We start from the raw sequence: 11,773 nt of genomic DNA, 5'->3' as shown, positions 1-11,773 counted from the left end.
GGCAATAGTGCAATGGAGTTTCGACGTGCGGCACGTGAGACAATGGCACAGACACCTCCACCTCCCCGTGAAAAACATCTGGGTGGCCATTATGGAGCCAGACACATCCCATGCTGCTGAAGTTTTACATCAAGTTGGACAAAGGCAATAAATAAAGAAGTGGTGCCTCAAAGGCACTTTTTTCTTCCTCCTTTCAACATAAAGAAAAAAAAAAAAAAAGATGTTGGCATCTGAGTGTTCTCACTCTAGGGTTTCGGCCAGATCCAGTTGGGTTTCTCAGCGCAGGAGAGGGAAGAGCCAGGGCCTGGGCAGTTTGGACCCTTTTGCCAGCACATCCCGAGAGCCCAGCCCGCAGGCAGCAGCCAGGGCAGCACCGTTCAGCCCCTCGCCAGCTCCCTGCTACATCTCCAGCTTGTTTGAGGTATATCACCTGCCCCATCCGTTACCTTGTGCAGCCAAAAAACAGTGCAAAGAAAAAAAAAATCCCCCCAACCCTTTAGTTTCTCCCCCCAATGAGATGAGCCTGTTTACAAGGGAAGGATGGTAGCGAGGAGCCTCCGGGACCCCCCAGCCCCTCCACAGGGGCAGTGGCTGGATCACTCAGGGCTTTGGTCCATTTAATGTCCTAGCCCTGGGGCATCCCCCCACCAGTGCCCCATAGCCACTGCAGCTCCCTTCCCCACCTGCACCCGAGGCTGCAAAATAAATACGTGGGACGTGGCTCAGCAGCACCGGCAGCCCCGGGGCACGGAGGGCTCAGCCCCCTCCCCAACACACACCACCCCGGGGAGCCCTGCCGGGGGGGTGCCTTCAGCTCAGCTTCATGCTGATGGCCACGGCACGCCGGTAAACCTCTGTGACGTTGTCACAGCCCGCCAGGGACAAGCTGCTTTCTTGCAGGGGACTCCGGCAATGGGTCACAGTCCAGCGGCGCAGCCTGCGCCCTTCCTCTATCTCCTCCTCCTCTTCCAGCCGGAGGAGGCTGTCGGCAGAGATGCAACCCCGCATGCCCCCACTGCCGTGGGGGACGCGGGTGGGCAGGTCGAGCTGGTCGAAAGACTCCGTGGAGAGGATGCTGTCCTCGCTCACGGCGCTGGACGGGCGGGCACGGGGAGCCTGGGGCAGGGGCACTTCACCGAAGCCCCCGAAACCCTGCCCGGGGAGACTCTCTGGCTCGGTGCTGCTAGAGGAGTACTTGCCGTTGTGCTTGAGGATGCCTTTCCGACGAACAGGGAGACCCTGGGGGCCCTGCTCCGGGGAGGGGTTGTCAGCAAACACGCTCCCATCAAGGTCCAAGCTCCCCGCATCCAGAACATCCCCAGACTCGCAGCACTCCAGGGATGAGTAATATCCCGACTCCCTCGTCGAGGGTTTTTTCAGTATTCCCTTCTTGGGCGCAGCCGTGGGCACCGCTCCAACGCCCGTGTTGCAAGGCAGCATCCCAGAGGACAGGATCCGGGTGAGACCCACAGCAGCCACCTCGCCATCCTCATCCCTTGCCTCTCCTACGGGCACTGCCGACGAGGGGCCGGGGCCGGGCACCTTCTGCTCGCAGGAGTTTCTCTTCTTCAGGATGCCCTTGGGCCGCTTGAGAATGGACTTGGAGGGGTTCTCCGGGGCCAGGGCCACCTCCTGCAGCGCGTGGGAGACGTCGTTCTCCTTCTTGGACTTCTTGAGGGAGCGCTGCCGCTCCAGGGCCACGCCGGGGATGTGCTGCTTCAAGAAGCATCGCACCTTGGAGCTGTTCTCCAGGAGGGGCCGGGAGGAGCGGCGAAGCCACTCTGCCACCGTGGCCAGGGGGGACTCGCTCTCCCGCAGCAGCTCTTGCTCCCCAATGGGCACTTTGTAGCCCCAGTTCACCCACCAATGCGTGGCGATGTCCTCGATGGTGGCACGGCGCTCCGGGTTCACCATCAGCATCCACCGGATCAGCCCGCAGGCATCTGGGGAAGAAGCAGGTCAGGCACCGAAGGGAACACGCAGAGAGGGGGCAGCGCACAGGGTGGGGGGGTGTCTGCTTACCCGACAGCTTCGTGGGCTCCCGGTAGTCCCCGCTCGTGATCTGCTTGACCAGAGTCTTGTAGTCGTGGCCATCGAACGGCATCGTGCCATGGACCAGGATGTAGAGGAGAACGCCCAGGGACCAGCTGTCCACCTGCCAGAGGGACAGACGAGCCTGGAGGGGGGGGGCAGCAGGACTGGGCTGCCCTGGCCCCCACCCCGGCTGGGTAGGACCCCCCCACAGAGCCTCAGCAGCAGCTCCTGGGGCGGATGGAGCGTGGGGCAGGACCAGCTCCAGCCACCTGCATCCCACCACGTTCACCCGCTGTGGCTGCCACACGCAACCGCCTGGCACTTGGTCTTAGGGGACCCATTACCCCAAACCACAGAGGCAGAGCTCTGCCTACAACGCTCTCCTGGGAAAACACCCAGCGCTTTCCCGCATCCAGGAGAAGAAGAAACAAGACATTCCCGCACACAGGAGGCGAGACACAACCTACCTCTGGGCCCTTGTACGGCCTCCCGTTGATGATTTCGGGGGACGCGTAGAGAGGGCTGCCGCAGTAAGTCTGCAAAAGTTTGTCCTGCTGGTAGACGTTGGACAGGCCAAAGTCTGCAATCTGGAGAGACATTTATAGCTGTTATCAAGCAGCAAAGCTCCCTTCCGCGGGTGGAGCAGCATTGCCACCTGAAGCTCTCCAGCTGCAAGCTTGGCTGAAACCAGGTCTGCCCTTGGCACCCTGGTCCTGGGTGCCCTCAGTCTCCTCAGGGCGCAGCGGCTGCCTGGCTTTCCACCCCCCCCCGAGGCTGCTCCTGCCCCTCTCCCCCTCCCAGAAAACTCATCCAAGCCACTGCAGCAGCCACCCTGCACCTCTGCCCCTCCAGCCCCATCATGCTGGGAGCAAAGGCAGTTGCAAAGGTGTGGTTAGAGGGAGAGCTGCCGGGCTCTCCTCCAGCTCATTCACAGCCACACCAGGCTGCTTCAGTCCCTATCTGCTCCGCCTAGCACGCAGGCATTCATTATCCTCATTACACCCGTCGCCTCTCAGCGAGCAGAAGGTACAGTCCTTGCTTGCAAGCTCCCAATTGCAAAATTACCCCTTACAGAGATAAAGCCCCGCAGCCTGTTTTATCACCGACCGCACCGATTCCCAGCCGTGGCCGTGCCCTTCCTCCCCGGGCGGCTGCAGCGGTCCCGGCCGAGGCGAAAAGCATCGCTCGGGGCCAGCGGAGCCAGGACCTGCCCTGCACATCCCTGCACCAGCCTGACCAGTGTGTAGGGGGACCGGGACTTTCACTGGGAGAGCCCTTTCTTATCCAGCCAGTCATGCTTTGACCTCAGCGTTCAGACTTTGCCCTCTTATCAGCAGTCAGATATACGTTATGGCTTTAATAGGCAGCACGGAGGCTCTGCCTCTGCAGCCTCTCCCGCTCGGCTCGGGGTGGGGGGGGCACGTACAGGCACCCTCCTGGCTCCCCATCTCCTGAGAAAACAGCAGTGCAGGCCAATGCCAGCGGTCCCAGAGCTGCGGAGAAGCGTGTACCCTGGGGGGATCGGGGTGTTGTGGCCACCCCCAGTCCACCCACGCTGGGCAGCATCCCTCGGACCCCTTTGCTGGGTGACACCCAAGGCACGGCCGGGTTCTGCCAGCCTCTCACCTTGATGTTCCCGTTTGTATCGAGAAGGATGTTCTCCAGCTTCAGGTCCCTGTGAACGATCCCGTTCTGCACGAGAGAAGGGAGAGCCGGGTTTAGTTTACAGCCTGTTTGAGGAAAGGAAAGTCGGGCAACACGGGGAGGTCACTGCCGTTCACCGGCACGGCTGCACGCAAACAGGACATGATGACAGCAATCAGAGGAGCAGTTAATAACCCTGGATGCATTGACGACAGGCTGTAAACCATGTCCCGACATGGGTGCTACCAGCCTTCTGTGCTGCTCGGGAGAGTGAGCAGGGTGGCACCCCGCGCCAGCACCCTGCACCAGGCGCCGTGCTGGGCTCCTGCACCCTCCCCAGCCACACACCCGTGAGAGCGGCTGGTGCCAGCTCCTGCCAGGGCACGGTCGGCGCAGCTCCGTGCTTTGCCGGGACCTGCTGCTTCCCAGCTAAGCAAGACCCCAGTTTCCTTTGGGTTCAGGAGGTGCCCTGCAACACCCCCTTTTGTGCCAAGGGCACGCGGGTACCCAGGACCGAGGCATGGCCTTTGAGCATCCTCCAGGGAGACCCACAGGCTCGAGGGTCCTTCCAGGGCAGGCACAGCTCATCCCACAGCCCCAGGCAGGGCCCTATAGCTTTACATCCCTTTCAGGGGACAAGAAGAGTGAGCCAGGGCTCTGCCTTCAGCCCCGGCAGACACAGCCCTGGGCATCTCCCTTCTGGGCAGGTGGGACGGGAGTCCGTGACTCCCCGGTGGGGTTAGTCAGCCCCACAGTGCAGCAGAGAAAAGCCAAGGCAAGGACTTCCCAAAGGCTGCTTGGGCGCTGCCTCCCTGCAAGCCCAAGGGCAGCTGCACCCTTCAGATCAGTGGCAGGATCAACCCCTCTCCTGGGAAAGGCCAACGGCCACGAGTTCCCTTCATCTCCCAGCCCAGGCTGAGCTTCCCCATCGGGCACTGGATCCCTACCCAGTCCCGGCTGCTGCACCTCTGCCCGGAGCTGGCCCTGCCGAGCACACAGGAGCCGATCCCCCCGCTCTCCCCCCGGGAAGGTGGTGGGAAACGCGGTGCCGACCCACCTTGTGGCAGTAGTAGACGGCCGACACGACCTGCCTGAAGAAGTGGCGTGCCTCCTGCTCCGTCAGCCGCTGCCGCTCGCTGATGTAGTCGTACAGGTCCCCCTTGCTGGCGTACTCCATCACGATGACGATCTTGCTGCTGTTCTCAAACACTGCGTGGAGACGGGAAACCACAGGCTGTTAGGAGGGATGCTCAGAACTAAGGGACTTCTCGTTAGCACGTGCCTTTTAATGAGCAGGCGGAGCCCTGACCGACTAACACACTGCCCACCCCACTGCCTGTGCCCTCAGTTTAGCAAAACAGAAGGTGTCGGGGTTCCTGCAGGTACCTGCAGGTCGGAGGGGGACGGCCACTGCTGCCACCCGCACCCCACAGTGCCACCGGGGCTGCTGGCCACGCAGCCTCTGCAGCCACAGAGCACAGGAGAAAGGGCTCTGCTCTGCCAGAAGGTGACCGAGGTGTGTGGATCTTTGCTAGACAGAGCCCTGCCAAGGGGGAAGGCGACGGAGCTACTGGCTGGCGCAGCCGGGTGGCCTTTCTGCATGTTCCCATTGCTCCCAACAAGGCTCCGGCTCAAGCCAAGAGACGGAGCATTTTCTTCCTGTTTGCAGAAAGCTACCTCAATATTTCTGAATTCCAGCAGTCAGCGTGACTCAGTCCTTGCAAACGCTGCGTATGAACTGCCAATCCACTTGCTTTTGTTTAGAGGACAAAAGGACTCTGGATACCTCACACACACCAGCGAGGCGGCGATAACGCAGGCACCGACCACACGCCAGCACAGCGCAATGAACCCCAGCCCCGAGGAAGAGCACGGGGCACGCCAGGTTTCCAGCCAAAGGACTCGGCATTTAAGCGAAGGCTGATCCAGCTGGAGATTTGCTCTAAGTCTGGTCGTAGATAAAACTTGAGAAATTCCCCTTCGATTGGCGTTGCCTCGACACCCTGGGAGCAAAGCCCAGCCCTGGCCATTAAGCCAAGCCCAGGAGCTCTCCCAGCACCCTGCAGTTTGGTTTTCCTATGCCCCAGGGGAGGGAATGAGAAGGACTCCAGTACTGAGATTAGCTCCTGCCCCTAGCTGAGAGCAGACCCACAGAGATTCCCGCTGCTCCGGCACTTGCCACGGCTGGGGCGAGCGCCCAGTACAACCAGAGCACACACGGAACTGGGCTTTGCGGGGGACCCCGGCCACTGGCTTCCCCTCCATGGCACAGCCTCTCGCCGGCAGCTTCTCGCTTCCAGCCTCAAAAGACTACATAAACTTTTAGAGCCGGCGGCTTCCCTCTCCGGGCGGGAGGGGATGGGACGGGACGGGAAGCGGCTATTTCTGGAGCAGGTATTTCCCCTCGCCGCTGCTCTGCACGCAGGCGGGGGAGTGCGGTGGGGAAACCACAGCCCGGCAGCATCCGCTCTCCCTGCCGGCGCCGAGTCACCGGTCCGGCACAGGCAACGGCAAACAGCTTCTGCTCTGAATGAGCAGAGGGAGGAGAGCAGCAAGCGCTAACCCCACTGCTGCAGAGCCTGCCCCGGTACCCCAAAGGCTCCGTTTGGGGATGCTGCTGGAAAGGGGAGGGAGAGGAGGGCTCACCTTCGTGGACAGCAATGATGTGGGGGTGGTTGAGGGAGGACATGATCTCAATCTCTCTCCGGATATGGACAAGGTCCTGTTCATCCTTGATTTTGTCTTTCCGGATTGACTTGATAGCCACCTGCGGATGAGCACATGCACAGAGGGTCACCCGGCTGTTGGGGTCAGGAGCATTGTGGCTTCCCCAAAGCCTGTTGCAGAGGAAGAAACCCACCCCCCTCTTTCGGGAAGGGGCTCACAAGCCAGAGATCAATGGCCCAGCTTCTCCACCCAGGCACGCTGTATCAGAGAGCCACGCTGCACGCCTCTGCTGAAGCAACTCCAATAAAAGTAAACTTTATCAATTAGGTTTTTATTCTCTCCAAGTCCTGTTGCTGTGCACAAGGGAGAAGCTCCCCCCTGCCTCTCCCCCAAGGGAAACCTGCTGCCAGCTCCTTCCACAGGTAGCTCAGCCCTGCTCCTCATTTATGTGCTGTGGCTTACAGGAATTGTGTCCCAGGCTACAGCCGCCGCTGGACCGCGGCCAGCTAAAGGAATGTGACCTGCACACATGACTTGGAAGATAACAACAACAACGTCTTCTTGGGGTCACGCAAATGAAAAAAAAAAAAAAAAAACCAAACAGGTTTCATTTTCCTCGCTAATACTTATTTCAAGGAGCTGATTATGCAGAGGTAAGAGAAAGTTTGGTATTAAAGAGTAGATTCCTCCTAGGCACAGGACTGTGCTCCAGCTGCTGGGAGACCCAGCGCCGACGATGCGAGCCGCTTTCCAGGCTTTCACTTGGGTTTTCAAGTTATCCTCTACAAGGAAATTGAAAGGGGAGGAGAAAGAAGAGTAAGTGCTGGAGAATAGATGCCTTCTAATCCTCTTTCAAAGGGGCTGGGAAGAGACAATGTGCTCCTAGGGTTGAATTTACAACTGAATCCAGCAGAACCTCTTTTTTTCTATCAGACAAGAATGTGGAACAGCATTAATCCTGTAAAGAGACCCCCGCACCGGTCTCCCAGCAACGGGGAGAGGGGCCACGGACACCCGCCGGCCCCAGCTGCCAGCACAGGAGCGATGCTCACGGCTACGCCGCACGGGGACCTTCGTCCGCCTTCGGCTGTGCGGCACGGATGCTCGGCCTCGTCTCCCTCCGATTTAGGGGAGTGGGAAACGTTGCTCCTCAAGACCTAGCCCACCAAGCAGCGAAAGGCTCAGAGCAAGTTTGCGACCCTTGCTCAGCACTCCCAGCAAGTCACCAGCGGTGAGATCTCAGCTGCCACATCAGCGTCTTCACGGGAGAAGGACATGCCCACGTTAAGGGCTCAGACGGGCACGTGAGAGGCGGCCGACGGGGTCCCTTTGGCCCCAGAGCACATCTCTGCGGCACTGGGCCACTTCAGGCCAGCACTGGCCAGGGCAGGGGTTGCCCCCTGTGCGCTGTGCCTGCACCAGCCCCAAGGGTTGAAGCAACCAAGCAGAATGGACTCTGGCCAAGGGAAGTTCAATAACCCAGGCCCGAGTTTCTGTACAAAGCAATACTGAAAGCACTTAATAGCTTCTTGAAAGCCAGGTATTCTTTTCCCTGACCTTTGTGCTAGGTTAACAGGTTAAAGTTTAACAATTTTTTGCTCCAGCCCCTGATTACCTGACCCCCGCTAGCATGCGGGCAGAGCCTTTATGCAGCAAGTCAGCCTGCTCCTGCCCTCCCGAATTCCTGTTGACTCCCTCTATTCATCTCCCCCCTAAAGCCTGACATCCAGCCCAACGGCTTCAGCATTTTGGGGTGTATGCAGCACATTTGCTCGCTGACCAGGACGCTCACTCACATACACTGCTGAGCTGGGGCTTAGGGCAAGATCCACTGTCCTTAAAAAGACAAAGTGGCCCCAGGCTGCCAGCGCAGGAAGGCTTAGGAGATGCCACCGGCTGTATTCAGCAGAGTGCCGGAGAACGCCCTCGCCTACAAGCCTGGCAGTTAGTGACCTCCAAGGCAGCCCCGGAGTCAGGGCTGCAGCAGCGAGCAGGTTTAGGGTGCTGCTAGAGCCCCGGGGCTCTCCTTCTCGTGAGTGCTGCCCGCAGGCAGGCACAGCGAGGGTACGGCACCGTTAGGGTCCACATCTCGTACGACAGAGACTGAACCAGCCACTCGGGGTGGGATGATTTATCTGCCTGTCAAACCCTGCCGGGGAGGCTAATCCCTTGGCCATCCCATCCTTCCCCAGGGGTGCTGAGAAGCGGCTTTGTTCCAAAACACCCCCTACCCAAGAAGGCTGACAGCAGAGGATCTCCCCTCGAGACACAAAAGCCTGTGCCCGGCCACCCTGGAGATGGGGACCAGCAGCTTCAGGGGCAGACACTGCCACAGCCTCCACCATCAACGCTATGAGAAGAATCTCCTGCAGGAAACAGCCCCAAGAAGTCCCGCTGCAGGAGACTAGAGAACTCGAGAGTACTTTCCAAGTCAAAAAGGCTTTTAATTAAAGGTTTTTTGGGGCAGAACAGGTATTTTCAGCAGCTGCTGAAAGATGCATTAAGCTACAACCCCAGGCAGCACTTTAGAAGTTGTTCCAGATTGCAAGTGCAGCATTTCATGCTCCATGAAATATGGATTACAACCCACTACGGAAGAGACCGGGGTTCGCCCCTTACTGGAGATCAAAAGAGACTTTGCTGCTTTGGAATATTCCAGGTGCTGCCTTCCCCTTGACACCACGCAAGCCCACAACTACGTTTCTGACACTGCAAGCGCGTCCCACAGGAGGTCCCTCTTTCTATTTGACTTGGCTGCAGGCCAGGGCTTGGGAACCAAGCTGGGAGAAACACCAGTCTGGGAGAAAAAAAAAAGGCCAAATACTGCCATGCGAACAGGTGCAGGAACCACTTTGCACCACCATGGCACACATTACTAAATATTCAAACCAAAAGATGCAGGGAAAAAGAAAACAACAACAACAAAAAAAAAAAAAAAAGGAAAGGAAAAAGAACCAGCAACTCTCTCCCCACCTGCCTGATATTTCAGGGGCACAACAATTTTGCAAGGACTGGGAAGGGCACTCAGCAGAAGTACCCACCAAAAAGCATGAGCATCATTTCACCTAATGGATTTCTAACCAGAAAACAAGGTTTTTTTCAGACAAAGAAGGTTCACGGAAGTCCCCAAAAATCCTTCAGCTGCGGGAGCCTGGTCTTCCCTGCAGTCTACCAACTGATCAGACACACCTTGCGCTCCAAGCTAAGTCCAGGTAGGTTGGTTAAAATTCAGAGGCAAAAAAAGAAAGCCAGGCAGTAAAACCAGATGGTTCAATATTCAGTGCATCTGACAGAAGCAGTTTCTGATTAGCCAGAGGCAAAAACCATGCACGGAGCAGCTCCAGCTTTACAGCCTCAGCCGGTAAGGTTGGATCCGCACAGCCCACGAGGGGTAACTGGTGGAGGCAGCAGTACCTGCTCTCACACCTCAGTGTTTAGGAAGTGAAAGCCACTTAGAGAAGGAGCAAATAACCCAGCTCAGGATAAGCCTAAAGATTAAACAGGTCCGGAAACGCTGAGTGCTACAAGAAAGAATTTGTGGGAAGAGGAGAGATTTGCGGTTAAGCCTCCTGTTCCTACATGGCCAGCTCGCTGAGGTACTAGTTAGTCAAGCCTTTGACTATCTCCAGCATTTATTGAAGAGTCATTGGCCTGTGTATTTAATTTGCATTATAATAGACCAACGCTGCCAGACAAACGAGTCCCTGTCCTAAGGGGCTTCCCCAGATCGGTAAGTTTTCTGGCAGGTCAGAGATTTCGCCTTGTTAGGTGCAGACGGGGAAAGCCAAGTCTTCTCCCCCATCCCGAGGGGAGGGATCCTTCTAGGTCTGTGGGTGGAAGCTGCATTTCAAGGCCCTGATTATGCAGCAAAACAGCAGCTTCTTCAGAACCAGATAGGCTAATGGAAATGGCAGATCTGATTTAATTAAGAGCTGTCGCCTTCCACAAGAAAACCTCTCAGATTTACGGTTGTTTTCCTTGACATGCCTCAGTGGCACGTTAGCGATCCGATCTCACGCCCCGCTCTTCTGCTCAGCCCGCAGAGCCTTACTGGGCCAGTCTCGCCGCTCACGGACGGACCCTCGTTGCTCACCCACGGTCTCAAGACGGGCTGGTGTGCAACCGCCTTTCTTGGGTCCCATCCCACCCCGCAGGGTGCTCGGGACCGAACGGAGGCAAGGAAATCACACTCAAGTTTGCCCTTCGAAGCCTTGCAGATTCCTAAAGGACAGGCCTGCCAGAAAAGCAGCACCCCGCTTTTCTGGGGGGTGAGGGTCCCCCACCTCTCCCTGCACACTTCCAGCACGCTGGATGGCCGTGCTCCGGGCTTGAGCCGTGCGTTGCACGGAGCCACTTGTTTCGGAGGGGCTGAGGCGTCGATGGACTGAGTCACGGTTGCAATCAGACGCTCGGAGGGGCTCAGCTTTGCTTGCGCGCCGCACACCCACCGCTGCCGAGAGCCAAGAGGCAAAACCAACCGAGAACCAGGGAGAGAGGAAGGGAAAAAAAAAAAATCCAAAAAAACCCCAACCCTTCAGACTCAAGTGCAATGTTTGCTCTGCGCTGCCGGATATCTGCAGGCTCCTTTCCCCCAGGAAGCCTGACACGGTCAAGTGGGCAAAAGGAGCTGCAGTCCCCTCCCGTGGGGGGGGGGGGGGGGGGAGATACGAGGCCCCTCCGGGCTCTCCCCCTCCTTCAGCCCGGGCCCGCTGCACCGGGAACGGGGGCTGGGTGAGGGCTGAGCCTTCCCGGTTACCGGAGAACCGGGGCCGGGTGAGGGCTGAGCCTTCCCGGTTACCGGAGAACCGGGGCCGGGGGACCGCAGCGGGATGCTCCGGCTCCCGGGGAGGATGCACCGGAGATGGAAAAATCCTTACCAGTTTACCGGAGCGCTCCCGGGCTTTTTTCACCTTGCCGTAGGTGCCTTTCCCTAACGTTTCCAGGAACTCGTAGCGGTGTTTGAGGTTGTGTTTATGGTGGTGCCGTTTCACCGCCTGCTTCTTCATCAACGGCCGCGGGGATTTAATGAGCCCCTCGGCCAGCGAGGCGGCCAGCGCCGGTCCCGGTCCCGGTCCCGGTCCTGGTGCCGGTCCCACCGCCCGGTCCATGCTTCTCTCCCAGCCCCGGCTCCGCCGCCTCCCGCCCCGGCCGCTAAATGCGGCGGCCCCGGCGGCCGCGCCCCCCCCCCCGGTCCCTTCCCCGCCTTCCCCCCCCGCGCCCATTGGCCGCACGGCGGCGGCCGCCCCGCCCGGGAACCGGTGTCAAAAACAAAAAAAAAAAAAGGAAAAGAAAAAGAAAAAGAGGGGGGGGGGATTGGGGGAGACGCCAGGAAGGGGGGGGGGGGGGGAGCTGTGGGTCAGGGGGGCACCCATAAGGTGGGTGCAAAGGGAGGGGGGGGGCAGCCCAGGGAGAAGGGAGAGAGGCAGGG

At 58.8% G+C, this 11,773-nt stretch overlaps 1 protein-coding gene across 1 annotated transcript; it reads right to left on the bottom strand.

Moving 5' to 3' along the window:
- Positions 1 to 206: 206 nt before the first annotated feature.
- Positions 207 to 11,473, bottom strand: NUAK2 (NUAK family kinase 2). The gene is made up of 7 exons (XM_049832153.1): positions 11,223 to 11,473; positions 6,325 to 6,445; positions 4,736 to 4,887; positions 3,661 to 3,726; positions 2,502 to 2,621; positions 2,023 to 2,155; positions 207 to 1,943 (listed from the first exon to the last, which is right to left on the bottom strand). The coding sequence occupies exons 1-7, from the start codon at positions 11,451 to 11,453 to the stop codon at positions 811 to 813; spliced, it is 1,956 nt and encodes a 651-aa protein (XP_049688110.1). The 5' UTR covers positions 11,454 to 11,473; the 3' UTR covers positions 207 to 810.
- Between the last annotated feature and the right edge of the window lie 300 nt (positions 11,474 to 11,773).

The sequence above is a fragment of the Accipiter gentilis genome, chromosome 29 (assembly GCF_929443795.1).
Source record: "Accipiter gentilis chromosome 29, bAccGen1.1, whole genome shotgun sequence".
NCBI lineage: Eukaryota > Metazoa > Chordata > Aves > Accipitriformes > Accipitridae > Astur > Astur gentilis.
The sequence above is the reverse complement of the archived record's forward strand: the minus strand, read 5'-3'. Positions and strand labels throughout refer to the sequence as shown.

Excerpts from the sequence above, each read along its gene's own strand:
- NUAK2 (XM_049832153.1), bottom strand. The coding sequence starts at position 11,453 with ATGGACCGGGCGGTGGGACCGGCACCAGGACCGGGACCGGGACCGGGA. Across the intron at positions 2,622-3,660 it reads ATACAAACGGGAACATCAAG|ATTGCAGACTTTGGCCTGTC; the intron begins GTGAGAGGCTGG and ends ATGTCTCTCCAG. Across the intron at positions 1,944-2,022 it reads GGAGCCCACGAAGCTGTCGG|ATGCCTGCGGGCTGATCCGG; the intron begins GTAAGCAGACAC and ends CTTCTTCCCCAG.